General features: G+C 37.7%; 1 protein-coding gene across 2 annotated transcripts in view; it reads left to right on the top strand.

Annotated features, from left to right (window-relative positions):
• Nucleotides 1-21470, top strand: part of NBAS (NBAS subunit of NRZ tethering complex) — a 397863-nt gene that overhangs the window by 152270 nt on the left and 224123 nt on the right. For both annotated transcript variants that reach the window (XM_037813443.1, XM_037813445.1), the window contains exons 26-28: nt 9411-9544; nt 13367-13429; nt 16676-16798. In XM_037813443.1, coding sequence (XP_037669371.1) covers nt 9411-9544; nt 13367-13429; nt 16676-16798 — 320 coding nt within the window. The remainder of the gene's footprint in view (nt 1-9410; nt 9545-13366; nt 13430-16675; nt 16799-21470) is intronic.

Raw genomic sequence — 21470 nt, 5'->3', positions numbered from 1 at the left:
GGAGAGAACGTCACAGAAGGGTTAAAAGCTTCCTCAGTATTGCATGCGTATTCAGTGGGGAGTGAAGGTGGAAGCCTTGGCAGTCGAGCCTCAGAACCTCTGGGCCACCACTGCAGCATGCTGTGTGTGCTGTGTGTGCTGACAGGGTACCTTACCTAGCCACACTGTCATTCAAACATGAGTACAACAGAAGACTTCTTGGATGAATGAAAACTGAATTTGTCATTCATAGATGCTCACTGAAAAAATGTATTCAAGGATGTATTTCAGGAAGAGGGAAATTATGTCCAAAAAGAAAGGAATGAGATGTAAGGAGGAACGGTGGAGAGGGGAAAGAAGTAGTATACGTCGGAGAGTGGCAGGTATGATGAAACTATAAACAGATGCTCAGTGTGTGAAACATAATACTGAAAAAAATGTGGGAAGTGTTAAAAGACGGGTACAACTATGACAGTAGTAAAATGGGAGTTCTGTGATCAGCCAGAGTGATCCAAGGATCTGCGTTGTTTAGCTTTGAGACGATGACATTAACTTCAGGCTTTGAGGAGTCACGTGTGCCTGCTACGTTGTATTTTTGTCTGTTTATTCTGAAGTATAGCACATGTGGTAGGCAGAACAAGGGTTCCCAAAGCTATTCATGTCCTCAAAATCCCTGAAGGTGTGAGTATCTTACTTTACATAGAAAACTGGATTTTGCAGATTTGGTTACATTCAGACCTTGAAGTAGGGTTTTCCTGGATTATCCGGGTGGGCCCAGTGTAATGGTGCCGGTCCTCAAAGGCACGAGACTTTCCTGGCTGTGGGCCGAGGGAGGCGCGATCACCGAAGAGTGCTCAGAGAGGTATCCTGTAGCCGGATTACGACCGAGAAACAAGATCTTCCAGAAGCCAGAAAAGACCAGGACATGGATGTTTCCCAAGGGCACCCAGATAGAACCCAGTGCTTGATTTTAGCCCAGTGAGACCCATTTTGGAATTCTGATCTACCTAACTGTAGGATGATAAATTTGTGTTGTTTAAGGCACCCAGTTTGTTGTAATTTGTTGTGGCAGCATTAGAAATCTAATATGGCATAAATACAGAAAACCCCCCAAAATTGTACAGTTCTATAGATTTTCCTTGGGGAAACACCTGTGTGGCTGCCATTGCGGTCAAGAACTCGCTGGCATCCAGGGAGGCTCCCACCCTGTGCCTTTGCCCATCACTGCCCTCCCTTCTCTCCACAGGGTTGGAAGTTTTGAAGCTGACTTTGAGCACAGGAGATTAGTTTTTCCCCTTTTTGAACTTTATTTAAATGGTATCATACAATATGATTTCTTGTTTAGATTTTTTCATTCTGCATTACTCTTCTGAGGTTCATTTATACTGCTTCATTTAACTATAGTTTTTTCGTTTTCATTGCTGAATTGTATTGCAGTACCACAATTTATTTGTCCATTCTACTGTTGATCAATCGTTCAGGTTGTTTCTAGTTTTGGGCTATTATAAATAATGTTGCAATGAATCTTTATGTGTCTCTTGGTATATATAAACATACATTTCTGTAGGGTATATATCTAGGAATGAAATTTTTGTGTCCTAAGGTATGTTTATGTTCAATATTGGAAGATAATGCCATTTTTGCAAAGTTGTTTCCATCAGGAATGAATATGCAGTTTTGTTTTTTCACATCCTTGCCAGTATTTGCACTGTCTTTTTAATTTTACCCATTCTGAGGTGTTCATAGTGGTATCTCATTGTGGTTTTAATTTGCAGTGCCTTAATGTGGAAATTAACCATTTGTCAGTTTTACCTGTTGGATCTAATTCCCACCCTGCCTTGCCACTTGTACTATTAAAAGACATTCTTTATCTTAATGTAGCTCTATTTATTAACTTTTTCCCCTTTATGGTTAGTACTTTTTATTGTGTGCCCCACTGAAGAACTGTTTTCCTATCCCAAGATCAGAAGGATTTTTTCTGGTACTAATTTCTAAAACAGTGCTATCCAATGGAAATATAATGTGAGTCGTGTATGTAATTCTAAATTTTCTAGTAGCCACATTAATACAAGTAAAATGAAACAGGTAAAATTAATTTTAATAATATATTTTATTTAACAAATTATATTCAAAATAGTACCATTTAACATGTAATCAATATAAAATTATTCAGATATTTTGCAATCTTTTATATCCCAGCGTCTTCAAATTTCGGCGTATATTTTATGTTGACAGCAGATCTCACTTTGAACTAGGGGAGTGCTTAATAGCTACATGTCGCTAGTGGCAATGTTGTGGACAGTGCTGTTCCAGCAGATTTATTGTTTTGCCTTTCACATTTAGATTCACAATCCTGTGATTTGGCATATAATGTGATATAGTTGTTGTTTATATCTTTATGGGTATCTAATTGAACTGTCATGTTGAAAATCCTTTCCTTTCTTCCAAATACACACACACACACACACACACACACACACACACACACACACACAGAGAGAGAGACACACACACAGGTATCTTTCTGGATTCTTTTTCTGGCCGTTAGTTTATTCTTGTGTCAATGCCACATAGTCCTAATAATTTTATCTTTATTCTAAATCGTGATAGCTGGTAGAGCAAGCCCTCTCACCCTGTTCTTCAGGAGTTCCTGGGCTATTCTTGTTCCTTTGCAATTCCTTGTAAATTTTGTAATCAGCTTATCAAATACCCCAAAATAAACCTTTAGGGATATTGATTGGGATTCACAGAATTTGTAGTTTGCTTTGAAGGAGAACTGATATCTTTACAATACTGTAATCGTCCATTTTTTGGGCATATTTTTCCTCTTTATTTGGATTTAAACCTGCCCTCTTTTTTTTTTAAATTTACTATTTATCCCACCTGTTCTGTGTTTCTTTCTCTTTTTTCTTTTGCATTTATTTTTTTTTCAATTCTATTTTCCTCCTATTAAATTGCTAGTATATGTGCTTTAATTATGCTTTTTATGGTTATTCTAGAAGAAAATATTTTGCCCAACTATCTTTTTTGGATCTAATACAAGTTATGACCTTTACCACTTCTTGACACATAAAGATCTTAGAACATTTAACTCCATTTATCCTCCCACCTTTTGTTACTGTTGTCTTGTTCTTTATTTCTACATATATGTGAAGTCCCACAAGAAAGTTATTATTGCACTATACTTTTATGTTTATATTTTATTTGTGCCTTTGTTTTGGATCTTCATTCCTTTCATTTATATGTTTATGTCTAGGATCATATTACTTTTACCTGAAGAATTACTTTTAGAATTTCTTTTAGTTTAGATTTGCTGGTAATGAATTCTCTGTTTTTGCTTGTCTGAAAATGCCTTTTTATAAAAGGAAGGCTAAGACCGCCTGTAATTATGCCTAGGAGTCATCTTCAGAGAATCTCTTCTGTTGTTCAAATGTAGATTTTCTCTCTAAGCCTAACTGTTCAAATAAATTCATCACCCTCCCCCTGATGTGGGACAGGATCCCTCAGATGAATGAGTCTCCCTGGCGATGTGGGACATAGATTCTGGGAATGAGCCTGACCCTGGCGTTGAGAGATTGTGAATGCCTTTTTGACCATAAGGGGGAAAAGAAAGACAGTCAAATAAGGTTTCAGTGGCTAAGAGAACTCAGATAGAGTCAAGAGGCTGTCCTGGAGGTTATTCCTATGCAAGCTTTACCTGGATATACCAAATGACCACAATATGATAAGTCCAAGTCAAGAGTAGTTTCGAAAATCTGAAAGAATATCCAGATCCCTATCGGAAACTCCATAAAATTATGTTTCACTCACTAAGTTTATTCTTCAGAAACTTAAATCTTTCAAAGAACTCCTATGCCAACTAAGTCCCAAAACCTGGAGGCAATAACCTCTTCAGGAACATCAACTAGATGTGTCCCCTTTTTCTCATAAAGTTGACACCCATTTTCAACATGAACAAGTTAGGGTGGTCACTGCCTAGACATCCCTGAAGATCGGAAAAGGGATTAAACCAGAGGAGGGGGTAACAACAGATAAGATGGAATTTAACAAAGGATTGTGAATACTGAATCTCTATATAATTTTTTTTTTCTTAGTTGCTAAGCTATTAGAAAAGCTAGAAGGAAAGAGTTGAAATGGTGGAACTGTAACCCATAGTATCCTTTGAAATTTGTTCTATAGTTACTTGTTAAATTGTAATTTGAAAGCTATCACCTTTTTGTATATATGTTGTATTTCACAATAAGGAAATAACTGAAATTGTGGAACTGTAACCTATAATATTCTTTGAAATTTGTCTGACTACTTGTTAAATTGCACTTGGAAAGTTATCACTTCTATATATGTATATGCTGTTATCTACAATAAAAAATGATTAAAAATGTTTCCATAAAAAAAGAAAATGCCTTAATTCATTTTCATTTATGAAGGCTGTTTTAGCTGGGTGTGGTATGCCGTGTTGGCAGTTGTTCCACATTTTACAGATGTCATTCCATTATCCTCTGGCTCCCATCATTACTCTTAGGAAACCAGCTGGCACTCTTATTGATTTTCCCATTTCCCCTTAATAAGTCTGTCTGTGTCTTAAATTTATCCTGTTTATTCACAGGGCTTCTTGAACTTGTGACTTGGTGTTTTGCATGAGTTGTGGAAAATTTCATCATTTCTTTAAATATGCCTTCTTCACGAATCTCTCTGACCTTTTCTATGGCACTCATTTTCCCTATGTCCCTTTTGTCTCTCTTCTATTCTTTTTCCGTTTTCTATGTTGTTGTTGTTCTTGTTGTTCTGTGGTTTTTAGACTGGATATCTTCAATTGGCTTTTCTTCCTGATCACTAATCCTCTTTCCAGCTCTGTCTAGTCTGTTTTTCAACTCCTCTATTTCATTCTTAATTTCATTTATAATATATTTCAGTTTAAAAATATGTATTCTCTTGACCATATTAATTGCAGTTGTTTAAAAGTCTGTGTCTGATAACGTCAACATTTGGCTCACTTGTATGTCTGTATTATTGTGTACTTTTTCTCTTGGTCATTTCTTCTGCTATGCCTTGTAATTTTTGACTGCATGTGTTTGAAAAATTGTAAAAGCTCATAGAAATATTTAACTTTGGCATTGAGATTTGGATTTGGATTTGACATAGATTTGAATTAGATTCAGGTTTGGATTTAGATTTGGCAGGATATTAGAGAATGTTATTAGAGAAAGTGATGATCATTTAAATCTGATCAGGGATTGAACTGTTTCTAATTTCAAAAAGACTGTCATATTTCTTGTTTTCCTTTATTCCTGGAGTATAGTCCTTCAGAGATCTGAATTGCAAGCACTGAATATTTACTTGGCCCCTTTTTGGCAACTCCTGACCTCCTATCCCAGCTATGAGTATCTGCTGAAAGCTTTATTTAATACCTTAACCTGTTGGCTGCAATTTTCTGCTTGCCTTCTATTGGCTTTTGCTGTCTAGGAATTGGAAAGTGCCTCTATAGCTGCACTGTTCAGTATAGTGGTCCCTAGCCCCATTTGGCCATGTAAATGAAAGTGTAATCCAAGGGAAATTTCAGTTAATCAGTCTCACTAGCTTCCTATTTATGGGCAAATATGCTGTTCCCAGTACTTTGCAGTTACATTCCATGTAGCAATGAGTCTCCTTGTCTATGTTTGTTATTGTATTCGTGGTGGATCTTCAAGGTATATTTCCAAAGAAGATGGCTGGGTCTGTAGGCAGGCCCATTTATAGCTGTATTGGTATTGACAGATTTCTCTCCAGAAGGTTTGTTTCAGTTTGCATTCCCATTAGCAATGTCTGAGAGTGCTTGTCTCCTAAAAGGCTTGGAGTCAGAATTTGTTGTCATATTTTTACATTTTTACCAGTTTGATATGTGAGAAATGGTATTTCACTGTTGTTTTAATTTGCATTTCTCTAACCATAAGTAAGTTTGAAGATTTCTCATATGTTTGAGAGACATTTCTATCTCCTTTTTTTTGTGAATTGTCTGTTTCTGTTTTTTCCTGTTCTCTCAGGTTTTTCTTCCTTTTTGCCTTAAATCTTAGAATTTCTTATATATGAGTCTTATTAGCTTTTTTCTGTTGTATATGTTGCAAATATCTTCTCCTAGTTTTTCAGTCGTCCTTTGACTTTGTTTATGGTGTATTACATCATGCAATTAAAAAAAAAATTGTAGTCAAATTGATCAGTCTTTTATTGCCTCTATATTCCTACTCCAAAGTTAAAGAAGAATTCACCCATATTTTCTTTTAGTTCTTGCATGGTTTTATTTTTACTTTTAGATCCTTTAATGTATTTGGAGTTTGTTCTTTTGTGTGATCTGAGATATGGATCTAATTTTACATTTTCCCATTACCATTTATTAAAAAGCTTATCACCTGAGTGATATGAGATGCCACCTTTGTCATATAACTAATTACCTTATTTATTTGGGTTTAATGCTGGAGTTTCTGTATTCCTCTCCTGGTCTGTTTCTCTATGCATGCACTAGCAGCACACCGTTTTAATCATAGAGACTTTTGAGTGTATTTCAGTGTTTGGTAAGGATAGTATCCCTTTGTAGTTTTTTATTCCACTCCCCCCAATCCCCCCATGTTTTTGCAGCTGTTCTTGAATATTTGTTTGTCCATATTGGTATTTTCTCTATCCTCATTTCTTCCAACTGCTTCTTGTGTGTGTATATGAAACTGTTCATTTTGTATTCTATTTCATTGATTTCTTTTATTTGTTTCTGTAGGGATTTCCAAATATGCTTTCTTATCATTTACTTTCTAATTGTCCGTAGTTCGTAACTGTAAGACTTTAATTTTTTTAAAAGTTCATGATTCTTTTGCAGTTGACCTTGCTCTCTGTGGTCTGGAAGATAATCTGCTGCCTGTGGTGGAGAAAAGTCGTTTCTTTAGCTCCTTAGGAAGTCCTAGAGGGACTCTCTTCTGTTAGCATGTGAAAGGGCAAATGGTGAAAGCAAGAGGAAGTGTGTTTTACACGATATGAAGTTGGGTATCTTGTAGGGATTTTAACTGGGCTAAATGCAAAGTCTCTTTGAAATTGGAGCTTTAGTGATTCACATATGCAATAGATTATATTAGTAAAGATATGCTGAATGGCAAGAAGAGAACAAAAAAGTACCATAGGAATACAGAGAGGAGAGGGATCTATATATGAGAGTAGTATGAGGATTTATTCATTGGGCCAGCATTTACTGAGCATGTGTCAGGGACTATAGACATTTGGGAAGTCTAATAGAAGTCAAATGGAGGTAAAACTGGCTTATTTGATAGGCTTTAGCTGTGGCAAGGCCGAGTTCTTGAGAAGACATTCCAGGTAGGAGTGAACTAACAAAGGAGACAGAATCAGGCTAGTTGCATGTTTAGGAAAAGTCAAGAAATTTAATTTTGGTGAAATTAAACTGTAGAATGGTAGTGGTTCATAGGACCAGAAGTGTTGGTTGGCATTAGGCCACAGAGGAGCTTGAATACAAAGCAAAGAACTTATTCTTTACGTTTCACATGGAGGAGCTACTCCAGATTGTCAGTGCAAGACTTTGAGCACATAGAACCAAAGATGGACTGTAGGGCATGTTAATGCTGGGGGGGACACTTAAAGGCACTTCAGTGTCTCGGAGGGCGGGGAGCAAGAAGCACAGGGAGCAAGTAGACATCAGGGACTCTCTGCCTTCTGTTTCAGGTGGTTTCCCAAATTGCTGGTTGACTGAACCTGGTTTCTGCCTCTGCATCTTCCTGAGCTGTTTTCTTGCCCTACTTGAGTTGTCTATTACCATGCTTCTCTTCCCTCTTTTCCCCCTTCCTGCACGTGTAGTTCCTCTGCAGGATTGTGCGAACCGGTATTGCAGGGTTTGGGCTCTGGAGTGACTTGGATTTGGATCCTGGATTTGCCACTTACTACCTCTTCAACCTTGGGCTCGTTATTAGACCTTTCATTGCCTCTGTTTTCCTTGAATGCAAAGTGGAAGGGTACCAGTGCTAATCTTCTAGGGTTGTTATGAGGATTTATGAATTAATACATGTAAAGTGCTTAGAAGCAGTGCTTGCCACACAGTAAGATATTAGGAAGGGTTAGCTATGTTTATTATTTATAAAACTTATCGTTATTATGCCCTGCTTTTTCCTATTTACCAGTTTCCCACTTGGCAACCTTGGATAACTTTTTGTCAAATGTTAATGTCAAGTGAATATGTTTTCTTAATACCATAATGAAATATCTAAAATCCTTTAACCCAATTGCTTTAGAAAACTATAATTTCCCTGGTAACCTTGAATGTTTCTTTTTTACATCCATTGATACAGTGATTTCCAACTGAGAAAATGCATGTTTGGCAGCTTCTCTCCATTGCTTTGCTATCTGTTTGGTGGGTTTCTACTAAAATTTTGAGAGCCACTAGATCATTATTATGGAAGTTATCTTAAGCTTATTTTATTGTTGAAAATGTCTCTAAGAAAATAGTTTCAGCTTTCACTTTGTTTTATGTGGTGCTAATTATATAAATATTTTACATGTATTAATTTATTTAATCCTCACAGTGGCCCTATTAGGAAGGTGTTATCACTGTCCCAGTTTGATAGATGAGAAAAACAATGTACCAATCTGTTAAGTAGCTTGACTGCAAAACTGGTTAAGGAGATAAGCCAGAATTTGCACTGTGGTAGTCTGGCTCTAGAGGGCTTAATCTTTACAACCTTTCCATAGCCTTGCATAAACTGCTTCTACAGTCTATAATGAAATAGGAAACTAGAAGGAAAAAATCAGATTTATTTTTACAGCCCAGAAAATACTCCAAGAATGGGAACCTCTGGTTTGCTGTGGAAAATGGTGCATCTTATACAGAAAGTAATCCATAGTATCCGTCTTTCTGTATCAAAAATATGGAGTGTGTTTGTGATCTGTGTAGTGGTCTGGTTAAAAAAGTGTATGCCTGCATTACAAGGTGAATTCTTTTGAACAAAATACCAGTACTGTGTATTTAAATGAAAAATATCTAATGCACATTGAAAACTAGTAGGTCTAACTCCTGTGACTACTAAGGAATTTTATGTATTTTTGTAATTGAAGCATGTAAAATTTGGCTTTAGCATTACAAATGTTTTTAATGAATTGCCTTTTTAATTCATTGTGTTTCTCCCATCTACTTTATCTTGAATGGATCATAAACTGAAGAGTCTGTTTTCAACAGATGTAGAGCTTATGAGTTACAAATTATCTTTTCTAGCAGATTCTGTAATTGAAGTGTGATTTCATTTAGAATTATTAAAGACCCCAAAAGTCTGTAAGCTAAACAAAAGTCAAGATTTATTTCTGCAGTTGATTAATTGCGCTATTTAATATTCTATTGACAGTGGCACTGGGGTATGGAAATACCGACTGTAAATCTATTGACATTTAGCACAACATGCTTTGTGTTTCTCTAGCTACAGCAGAAAATTATTCCTGATCAAGACCAGTTGATGGCAATAGCACTAGAATGCATCTACAACTGTGAACGAAATGACCAGCTCTCTTTTTGTTATGACATATTAGAATGTCTGCCACAACGAGGATATGGGTAAGAATCCACAGTGGACAATCTGTTATCGTTGAGTCTTTTTAGTCTAACATTTAAAACAATAATGCTGCCCCTCCCCCTCTCCCAGAATGTTCATTATAGTGCATTTTGAAATATGAAAAATAAAAATAAAGAAGAAAAAGTAAAATCATCTGCAATCCTGCTGCATAGAGACAGACTTTTTGTTCTTTCTCCCAGTATATGGGAAATAACTGTAATTTTGTCAACCTTGATAAATTAATTATCCATTAAAAAACAAAAATATTACCACAACCGTCACAATGAAAACCTATTTTAAGTGGATAGTTAATGCTATCTCTTTGGTTTGAATTGTATATTTTAAATTCAGCATTGTAGTTATTATGGGCCAGTTGTATTCTCTGAATTGCATAGAAACTCATAAAATTAAGTAGAGGGTCTTGCCCCTTGCCCCTGTAGTAATCCTTTTTAGTGATGTTGTTTTTAACTGGGCTTATGTTTAAATGGTAATTTATATAACATTCTTTTGGATCATTTAGTTTATGTAAATCAAATTTATATTCACTCTTTGGAAGTCAGATAACAAGCATCTTTTAACCATTCTTTTAAAATCTAGCATACACTATAAGTTTCTACTCCAGAGAAGCTAGTTCTGGCACATGAAAGAGCTCAGAAGGAGGCGTCGGAGGACCTGTCTGTGCCTCCCTGACCTCAGCCTAGAGAGGTGGCCCCTGTGGTCATCAGTTTCTTCATTTGCAAAGTGAGATACGTAGACAAGAAGGCCTCGTAGCTCTCTTCTTTCCCCTTCTCTTTGTTCCCTCTTTTTCTCCTCTCCCTGTCTGCTTTCGTCCCTCTTTTCCTTCTCATGAAAATTTTGTTTTTCTGTGAAATGAATGATAGGAAATCACCAAGTTTATAGCCTCCTGTGAAATAATAGTCTCATGCCGTCACTTGTGGTACTGGGATCGGATGAGAGGCCAATGGGGAACAGGGAATTCCCATGGCACCAGAGTATTGCCCAATGACCGCTAAATAACACCACAAAGAAACAGTTTGCCAAATACAGAATGTGGGACGTTCTCCATGAAAACTGGTTTGATCACTTTGGAAAGCTGTTCGGGGGAGTAAAATGAATTGGTAGGTCGGGGGGTGGGTGCTGTAAAATAGAAGGGTCCAAAGGGACATAATCCTCTTCACATTTTTAAGTATATAGTAATTCATGAACATAATCTCAGGGCATCGTAAACTTGTAATAGATAAGCAGCTCTTTGCTTCCTTATGTTTCTGTCGTTCTGTTATCTGTATTATCATTTTGACAAGCCCTAGCCTTTTCATTATGTGCCTGCTTGGGAAATGGCCTGAATTGTTTAACTACTGACACCAAATGGCAATCGGAGCCTTAGCCTTAGGAATGGTAAAGCTAAATGAGGACAGTAGCAGAGCCTACTGCTTCCCTTCCTTGGGTCTTCCTGTGGGGAAAAATAAATAAGAGTCCACTCGGAGTCTGTTTATCACCCAAGCCTGTGTAGGTCCGACCGCAGGCAGCGCCTACCCGGTAGAGAGCCTCAGAATAGAGAAGGGGGGCTGCAGAGCTGTGGGCCTCTCCAGCGTGGGGCCTTAGGAGGTGGCAGAAGGCAGCTAAGGGGACTGTGTTGACAGATGTGGGCAAAATGTCCCTGCCCAGGATTAGAAAACCTCTGCCCAGTGGATGTTGGGTGGTCCGTAGTCGAATTGCCCTTCTTCAGAGGGCAGCAAGAGATGCAGAAGGCCCTTCCTTAGCGTCCGTCCTGGGGAGCAGCAGTGCCGGGCGTTTCCTCCTCCGTGGGTCGGTGGGAGTTTGTTGAGAGGAGGCAGTTGCTCTTCTGTAAGCTCGATGCCTCCTTTCCCGCTAAATTAAAGTCATTTACTTCCAACTGTAGTGTGCAATTTTAAAAATATATTAGACTTTATTTTTCGGTAAGATGAAACAAACCTAAATATCAGTTAGAGTTTATCTATTACTTTTTAAACAGTAATTTGCCTTCCACTAGGAGACAGTTGGGATTTCAGTGGAATGATGATGTTAAAAGAGCGTTTTTGATGTAGATACTCCAGTTTGGGAATTATCATATTTGTTTCCAAAGAGTGTGTGTGTTAAGAAATGCCTTTCTTAAGTATGTATAGCTGAAGGCTTTTCTTGGCCTCAGATGAATGATTTCTGATTTTTTGTAGTACTAAATGTAAACCAAAAAATTAGCTTGATACTTTTATTATTACATGTATTCCTTAATGATTGCAGTTCACATTTACAATATTCTAAGTAATTTGTAATTACAAATTGACCTAGTAGTAAAATAGAAGACTTTAAAATAAATTTTCTGTGGTTCTTTTGTTCTTCATGCCAAGTTTGTCAATTTATATTCTTCCAGTGATTAGTTGTTTATTTTTAGTTATTGAAAGAGTTATTTACCAAGTGGAAATTATATTTTTCTCTGACCTGTTTAGGAAATAAAAAATCACTTATTTAAGCTAATTAAAATTTTGTGCCTCTAAGTAAGGCAGCATCTTCATCATGATGGAAGAAAGTCTTAGCCATTAATGTCAAATCACCAAGGAAGAACATTGTATTCTTTAAAATGGATAACGTGTTTGAATGCTACAAATTGACAATTTAAAAATATCATTACTGAGTGTATATGTTAATGGAAATTAGGTCTGATAAATTACGGTAAATTACACATAAAGTGGACTTTACGTGTAATTTACCGTAATTTACCATTCTAGTCCAAGACCTAGAACTTGATTTAAAAAGAGGGGATAATCCTTGCAAGTTGTATTGAGTAATTGCCAAATAGATTTACACCAGGTCAGATTGACAGTTTTAAATTAAAGAGGCTTTTGTGGTAAAGTAGTGACATTTTCCATTTTCCAAACCCAGATGAAGATTTTTATTTGGGCTTCTCTTCACTAAAACCCTAAGATCTTGCTAGAATTCAATGGGTGTTTGGTCAGAAGGTACCTGAAGGTGGTCAATGTGTGGGTCTCTTTTGAGGGCATTCCTGCTGGGGGGCAGGGGGCACAGAAGTTATCTTGGCTTAAAGAGGCTTTTCATAGCAGTTGCTGAGCTTTTCTGCTGGCTTCCTGAGTTCGCTGGCATGGATGTTGTGCCATGTTAAATCTGCCCTGTCAGCCATATGTTTTTAGTTGATCATCCTTTTTGTGGTGATCTTTTTACTGGTCTCCCGTGCACTTGCACCCACAGGAAGGGTGTGCTTGTCACCTCTTCTGCTTGCTCAGGATTGTCTGTGTGATGGGTTTGCTTCTCCCTGGCTCCCTGCTGGGGAAAGGTGCAGAGGAAATGATGACCTGGAGGAACACGCTGGGGACACAGAATCCTCATAGAAGGGCCTCAGGGGTCAGAGAAGGGTGTGGACAAGCCTGGGAGACAGCCAACACGCAGGACCTGCTCCTGTCCTCTGTCTGTTTCGTTTGTTTAAAAGAACAGTAACAAAATGATGGCTTCACCCTTACATTGGTCTCAAAAACAAAAAACAAAAAAAACAGAACACAATGGTTCGTTTATTTATTGCTATCAAGCAGAACCAAAAGTACCTTGAATTTGACTAATCTATAACAGAAAATATTGGTCTTCTCCAGTATTTTTATACTAATCTCTTGAGTCATGAAAGACGCTAAATGAACTAAGTAGATGCGTCTGAAATTTTACCAGTGCAGTGTAATATTGTTATATATTAAGTACAGGAGAAGCATCATTCCTTTTTTGCATTTAATTGAGATTTTTATTTTATGTAAAAACCACTATGAAAACTTAATTTCAATATATTTTTCTTTTTATCCTTTCAGTGATAAGACAAAATCAACCACGGCTCTTCATGACATGGTAGACCAACTTGAACAAATTCTCAGGTGAGAAAAATAGCAGTCTTTTGACTTTGTGCTGATTAAGGGGGTGTTCTGGTTTGCTAGTGCTGCCATTAGGCAAAATGCCAGAAATGGATTGGCTTTTATAAAGGGGGTTTATTTGGTTACAAAGTTACAGTCTTAAGGCCATGAAAATGTCCAAATTATGGCTTCAACATGAGTATACCTTCATTGAAGAAAGGCCATTGGAATCCAGAAAACCTCTCTTAGCTGGAAGGCATGTGGCTGGTGTCTTCTTCCTTTGCTCCCAGGTTGTGCTTCAAAATGGCTTTCTCCCAGGATGTTTCTAGGCACCTGGGGGAATTCTCATAGTTTCTCCCAGGCCAATGCTGAATAGCAAAAGTCTGCTTTCAATGGCCATCTTCAAAATGTCTCTCTTGGCTGCAGCACTGAGCTCCTTCTGTCTGAGCACTTATAGGGCATTGCCACACCTTCATGGAAATAATGTAATCAAAGGTAATGTAATCAAAGATTCCAACTATTCAACACTAATACCTCTGCCCCCACAAGATTGTATCAAAGAACATGGCTGTGCTGGTTTGAACATATTATGTCCCCCAGAAAAAGCCATATTCTTTGATGCAATCTTGTGGGGCAGACATATTAGTGGGGATTAAGTTGGAACATTTGGATTAGGTTGTTTGCATGGAAATGTGCTCCACCCAACTGTAGGTGATAACTCTGAGGAGATATTTCCATGGAGGCGTGACCCCACCATTTAGGGTGGGCCTTGATCAGTGGAGCCATATAAATGAGCTGACAAACAGAAGGAACTCAGTGCAGCTGTGAGTGACGTTTTGAAGAGGAGTTACAGCCAAGAGGGACACTTGGAAGAATGCACTGGAACTGAGAGGAGCTTCAGCTTACAGAGACATTATGGAGATGGCCTTTGAAAGCAGACTTTTGCTCCAGAGAAGCTAAGAGAGGACAAACTCCCCAAGAGCAACTGAGAGTGACATTTTTGAGGAACTGCAGCCTTGAGAGGAACATCCTGGGAGAAAGTCATTTTGAAACCAGAACTCCAGAGCAGATGCCAACCATGTGCCTTAGCTAACAGAGGTTTTCTGGACACCATTGGCCATCCTCTAGTGAAGGTACCCGATTGCTGATGTGTTACCTTGGACACTTTATGGCCTTAAGACCGTAACTGTGTAACCAAATAAACCCCCTTTTATAAAAGCAATTCCTTCTCTAATGTTTTGCATTCAAGCAGCATTTAGCAAACTAGAACAATGGTGTTTTGGGGGACATAATACATCCAAACTGGCACAGGGGGTCTGTCCAGGAAATGTCACGTGAAGTCTGCCCATAGTCATTGTTTCCATTTTGGCCTCATATTTCCTTGACTTTCTTAGGAATGCATTTTCTCGGTTACAAATGCACTGCTAGCTTATTATCATAGCATGGTAGAGGAATAAGAATATGACTTTAAAGACTGGTAAACCTAAGTTCAAACCCAGATGTTGCCACTTACTAGCTGTGTGATCTCTGAGCTTAGGGTTTTCTTATCTTCAGTATCTAACTCATGAGATTGTGGAATTAATATTAGATTAAGCTTCAAAAGTTTTTCACCCGTGGTAAGCATGCAAGCAGTGTTAATACCTGCAGCAATCATTGCACCCATTATCAAAGTGTTTGTTATACTCCTAACTTTCTTTTTCAGGGCACAATACATTTGAATATCTGGACTATTTCATATTGTAATAAATATACACATATCACATATGCGCATACCGCATAACTCTGTAGTGACATTCTTTGCTGTCATGATGATGCCTTAAACTTTTGGAGATTGAAATTTTCCCAATTTGCCATTTTGGAAGTCTAATATTGCTTACCAATATTTATTTTTATGTGCATGTGTAAATATGATTGTAATTTTAAAAAATTTGCATTAAAATAAAATTTAAAGAAAAATAAACTTTGTTCTTCCATTGTATAATTATGGAGATTATAAGTAATCACATCACTTTAGTAAATGGTAGTGTATATTTTAAAGTATAATAATTTGTAGTCCAATAACTAGAAGTGTTATTCATTCAAATTAAGGGACTAGTGTAAAAATATTTCAAATTTTATTTAAGGGAACAGAATATGTGAGTTTAATGAAGAATTTACTATTCAATTTCTTCCCCTAGAGATCTTTATTATTACTTAGTCCAATTCTTGTTACTCCATTTACTAAAAGTCATACCATTGTATTTCCTTGAAAAATATTTAATAAATCAGGCTTTTTCCTATTCTGGATTTTCTTATGCCTCTCCTTCCCCGGTCTCCCTGAAAAATTCAGTATAGTTTGATTAAAGCTTAGTGACTTGAGTCAGTACAGATTCATTCCTTGAAAATCAGTGTAGTTACCTCAGTTTTCCTGATGAAACTAGGAGATAACTGAATGAGTTAAGGTGAAATAAGCATAATTTATTTTACTAAATCTTTGTGGATATAACCACAGATGGCACTGATAACGCATTATGTTATCAGTCTCTCAAGGAAACAGTAACACTCTTTAGGTTCTAGATGATACTGAGATCTTTTACTGTTCACCTTAATTTATTGACCTTTTGAAAATAAGGTCTTTTTTTTTCTTGTTATACCTCATATCTACAGATAGTTGGTAAATGTTTTAACAGACCTAAAAACCCATGAAACTGTCTTTTGAAGATGACTGAATTCTGTCCAGCTACCTCTGAGTAGTGATTACTTCATAAATGTGAGCTTTGGTGAGACAGACCCCGTGTGGGTAGGAACAGTGCTGGTGACTGTGGAGCTGGTCATCTCGGGGAGGTTCATAGGAACTAGTGACACATCTCTCTTCTTATAAAATGATGCTTGAGGGAGAATGGAGCCTGATGATCTTTCTGGAGTCCTTTAACTCTAAAAATTATTTGCTTGTAGTTTTCCCAGTAGCCTGGCCTATAGCAGAATACTCAAAAGGATTGTTAAGAGTTAAAACTGAGTTATTGAAATGATAGGTTTGGCTTTATTGACTTGATGCTTTTGGAGTAGAGAGAAATTGCAGAAAAAATTGTGAGATAGGGACATGGCATGCTTTTTTTAATGTCACTTAGCCCAAGCATATTGTACTAAAAGTTAGTGGGGGAGTGATTTGATAATATAATGTTAGCTTTATTTCCTGAAGACTAATTTAATATGCAAAATTGGAGCTACTATATATTTTTTAAATTATTTGCTTGGTAGCAAGACTCGAAATGATTCTTCTTTCACTTATAGTGTGTCAGAGCTTTTGGAGAAACATGGACTTGAGACACCGATTTCATTTGTTAAGAACACTCAGTGCAGCTCAGAAGAGGCACGCAAGCTGATGATTAGATTGACCAGGCACACTGGCCGGAAGTGAGTAATAAGCAAAATTAATCGATACCTGTTCATGATTTAACAAAACACAAATGTATTGTTCTTTTTTTTTTTTTTTTTGACAGTTTTACTGCATTATAATTGGCATACTATAATCTGTACCTTTTTAAAATGTACAGTTTGATAACTTGAAATATGTATATATTTATGAAACCATCACCACAGTCAAGATAATGAACATGTATCTACCACTCCCAAAAGCTTTCTCTTGTGCCTTTTAAACCCTTCCTTCTGCTCCTTCTGCTTCTTCTGATCACACCACCCCCAGCCCCTCCCCAGGCTGTCACTGATGTGCTTTCTGTTACTATATATTACTTTGAATTCCTCCAAATTTTATATAAATGGAACCATACAGTGTTGTTTTTTGTTTGTTTGACTTTTTTTCACTCAGCGTAATTATGTTGTAATTCATTCGTGTTGCACTGTGTGTTAGCTGTTCATTCCTTTTTTACTTTATTGCTGAGGAGTATCACGTGTGTCTATGCATTCGCCTGTTGAGGACATTTGGATGCCTTGAGTTTTGGGTATTAGAAATAGAGCTGCTATGAATATTCATGCAGAAGTCTTTGTGTGGGCATAAGCTTTCATTTCTTTTGCATAAATACTTAAGAGTGGAATGGTGGGATCATATGTGGTAGGTGTGTGGTTAGCTTTTTTTTAAACTGATAGTCTGTTTTCCAAAGTACCATTTTACTTGCCAACCAGTTGTTCCACATCCTCTTGAACACTTGGTATGGTCAGTCTTTTTAAGTTTAGCTCTTCTGTTAGGTGTGTAGTGGTATGTCATAATTTTAATTTGCATTTCTCTAATGGCTAATAATGTTGAGCATCTTTGTATGTGCTTATTTTGCCATCTTTGAAATTGGATTGTTTTCTTTTTCTTGAGTTTTGAGAATTTTCTTACATATTCAGGATATAAATCCTTTTTTAGATATATGCATTGCAAAGATTTTCTCCTGTCTGTGCCTTGTCTTTTCATTCTTTTGTCACCGCCTTTTGAAGAGCAAAAATTTTTAATTTTGATGAAGTCCAATTTATCAATTTGTTCTTTCTTTGAGTGTGCTTTTGGTATTATAACTAATAAATCTTTGCCACAAAGATTTTCTCCTCTGCTTTCTTCTAAAGGTTTTATATTTTTACATTTTACAGTTAGGTTTGAGGCCCATTTTGAGAGTTAATTTTTGTTTATTGTATGGGGTATTGATCAAAGTTGTTTTTTTTTTTTTTTTCCCCACTTATTTGTTATATCTAAATATTCTAGGACCATATGTTAAAAAGACCATGCTTTCTCTACTGAATTCCGTTTGCAAATTTATTAAAAATCAGTTTTCCATATTGGTGTTCTATTTTTGGACTCTTTATTCCATTCCATTGATCTATATGCTATCTTTTCTCCAATACCATACTCTCTTAATTACTGTAGATTTATATTATGTTTGTAAATCAGGTAGTATTTGTCTCCTCAGTTTGAAGCACATTTCAGAAGATTATAGCTACTATTATTAAATTAAGATATAGTGCTTAGCTATAATATGCCATAGTACACATTTCTCAGCAGTAGATATAATAACCACATTAAATTATAACTTATAAATGAGAGCTGACTTCATGCGTAATCTGCTTAATACTTACAAGTTTCATTACTTCAGTTGTAAAACTAATGATTTTTATTTATATATCTCAACTGTATCTTGATTGAGGTGGAAGTTTATTCCTTTGACTGGGCCATATCTTATTTTTCCTAGTATAGATTGTAGTTTTCTGTTGTCTAGGCATCTGGTTTCCTTGGTTACCCCAGTCAGATTTTCCTGGACCAGCACGGGTTCAGGTCTCAGAATGGGGTTATATTCAAGGTGTATCTTAGAGGAATGACAGACTTTCCTGTGAGGTCTCCAGTCACTGTGTTTTTCCTAACCTGCCCAGCAGGTGGCACCTGTCAGCCTGTTGCTCCCGACTGGTGTAAGGAGGTGTGGCCCCTTCAGTTTCTGTTTTGGCTGTTTTCCTCCAGGCTCTGGGGTCTCGTTCTGAAGGGAAAGCTGGGCCCCTCCTCCTTCCTCTTAGGAAACACACACCCCCTAGGGAGTTATCATCTGCATTTGAATAATCTCTCTGACTCTGTTATCTCCACCCCTGTCTGGGTCAGAGTGCTGTGAACTGAAAATGGCTGTGGCTCTCTCTTGTGAGCCTCTCAGGTTGAGAGAGAGAAAAAGGGACAGAAAGTCCCTTTTTGAAGCCAGTCTATGGCCCCCCAGTTTCATTCGTCAGCCAGAGGTAACACCTGGTCTTCTGGGCTCCTCCTCCCGGGACAGAGGAGTCCCCTGGCCCTTTAAGGTCAGTCACCACTAAAAGCCTCTGTCTGCTTGTTGGGGTTTTGTAGCTTGTGTTCAGCAGTCTGTATTTGTTAATTAAAACCCCAGTTGGAGCTCAGATGAGCTATATTCGGTTGCTTGGAGAGTGCTGCTAGTTTCTACCACAGCGAGGTTTTGCTGTTCCGCCTGCTGTGGGGGGAAGGGGGCTCCCGGCAGTTCTGCAGCTTTTACTTACAGATTCTGTGCTGCGATCTCAGGCATTCCTCCCAGTCCAGGTTAGTGTATGATGAGTGGACAGTCACGGTTGTCCCCCAGCAGTTACTCCAAATTATTTACTAGTTGTTCCTGGTTGTTTATTAGTTTTTCCAGGGGACTGGCTAAATTCCACTCCTCTCTATGCTGCCATCTTGCCCCTTCTTGGTCTTTATGTTTTTTAAAATGCTTTTGATACTTCAGAGACACAAGCAAATTCCCTTTACACTTTAGAGATGTTTAGGATTACATGAGAATATATGTTGTGCAACATCTAGAACATAAACACAGAATTGCCCAAAATATAATCGCCTGTGTATTATTTTCTACTTGCAATACATATTTCCTTATTCCTCAAGAAAAGTCGTCCTAAAAATATCTCACTTGTATACCAATATTGATAGCATTATTCACAATACCCTTAAGGTGGAAACCACTCAAGTGTCTACCAACAGATAAATGCACAAACAAAGGGTGGTACATTCATACAATGGATTATTCAGCTGTAAAATGAAATGAAATTCTGGTTCATGCTACAATAGCAGTGGAACCTTGAAGACTTCATGTTGTGTGAAATGAGCCAGACACAATGGGCAACTTATGATTCCACTTACAGGAAAGTCACAGACAGAAAGTTGATGCGAGGTTACTGGGGGCTGGCGCTGGGGTGGGGGTGGGAGTGGGGTTGCGATGGGAGTTACAGTAATAATAATAAATAAATGAATAAATATATATATATATGTGTATCCCATTTCTGATCCTGTAACCCTGAACTACAGGTCAGTTAATCCAGGTGCTTCCCTGCTAGCAATCGGACTTCACATTCATCAGATTTACTGTCCCAGTTATTTCTCTGCTTAGCTCTGCAAAGCAAGAGGGCTTTAGAGAGGTATAGAAACATCGTAAACCTGGGACCCTAAGACCAATGATCCCAGGGATCAACATGACCCTCTGAGTCTGAACACTGGACATACAGTGCAGTAAGGCCATGTGTCATTTTATTTTTATTTTTTATTTTTTTTATTTATTTAGATTTATTTATTTAGAAGAAAGGTGCCAGATGAATACAAATGATTATTAATTGTTAAAGCTATCAGATGGTTATATTTTATTAAAGAATATGGCTTTTTGGGGGACATAATATATCCAAACCAGCACACACTCCTAAATGTTTAGTACAATTTGCTTCACCAACCATTGCAAACATTCAATATTTTTTTTTTTTTAATCATCATTTTATTGAGATATATTCACATACCACGCAGTCATACAAAACAAATTGTACTTTCGATTGTTTACAGTACCATTACATAGTTGTACATTCATCACCTAAATCAATCCCTGACACCTTCATTAGCGCACACACAAAAATAACAAGAATAATAATTAGAGTGAAAAAGAGCAATTGAAGTAAAAAAGAACACTAGGTATCTTTGTCTGTTTGTTTGCTTCCCCTACTTTTCTACACATCCATCCATAAACTAGACAAAGTGGAGTTTGGTCCTTATGGCATTCCCAATCCCACTGTCACCCCTCATAAGCTACATTTTTATCATGTGTCATTTTAAAAAGTTCTATTACAAGTCTATGTAAAGCAACATCCAGGCTCCAGATCTAGCTGCCAAGGAGAGCCTTTTATGCATTAGGGACTGGTTGGGGCATGGCAGGTGGCCCTGGCTTCCACCCCTTCTGCTGTGAGATGGGAGTGGTGGGCAGGATCTCATCTTTGGGTTCCATCATGCTCACATGGTCAGGCTGGGGCTTCTTAGGACCAGACTTACCATTGGGGTGCCTGCCTGAGCAGCACATGGCACACACAGTATCAACATGGTCGTTAACAGGGTCCCTATTGTGGATCATTTGGCCTCTGTCCTCGGAGTTTCCCAGATAGCACAACCTCGCAGCCCTTGGCCCCACTCTCCACGATGAAATGCAGCATTCCACAGCAGGCCCTCCGCCCAGCAAGCCCTCCTAGGGGTTTGTAAAGCAGAGGGCCTGCCTGGCGATGGCACGGAGACCTCTTGTGGTCACCTTTTCAGCATAAAGCTCTACACTGCCCTCGGGGAAGCCAACCTCTTCTGAATTCCAGC

Source organism: Choloepus didactylus, chromosome 20, assembly GCF_015220235.1.
Source record: "Choloepus didactylus isolate mChoDid1 chromosome 20, mChoDid1.pri, whole genome shotgun sequence".
Taxonomy (NCBI): domain Eukaryota; kingdom Metazoa; phylum Chordata; class Mammalia; order Pilosa; family Megalonychidae; genus Choloepus; species Choloepus didactylus.
Note: the sequence above shows the minus strand (reverse complement) of the source record. Positions and strands in the feature narration are given on the sequence as shown.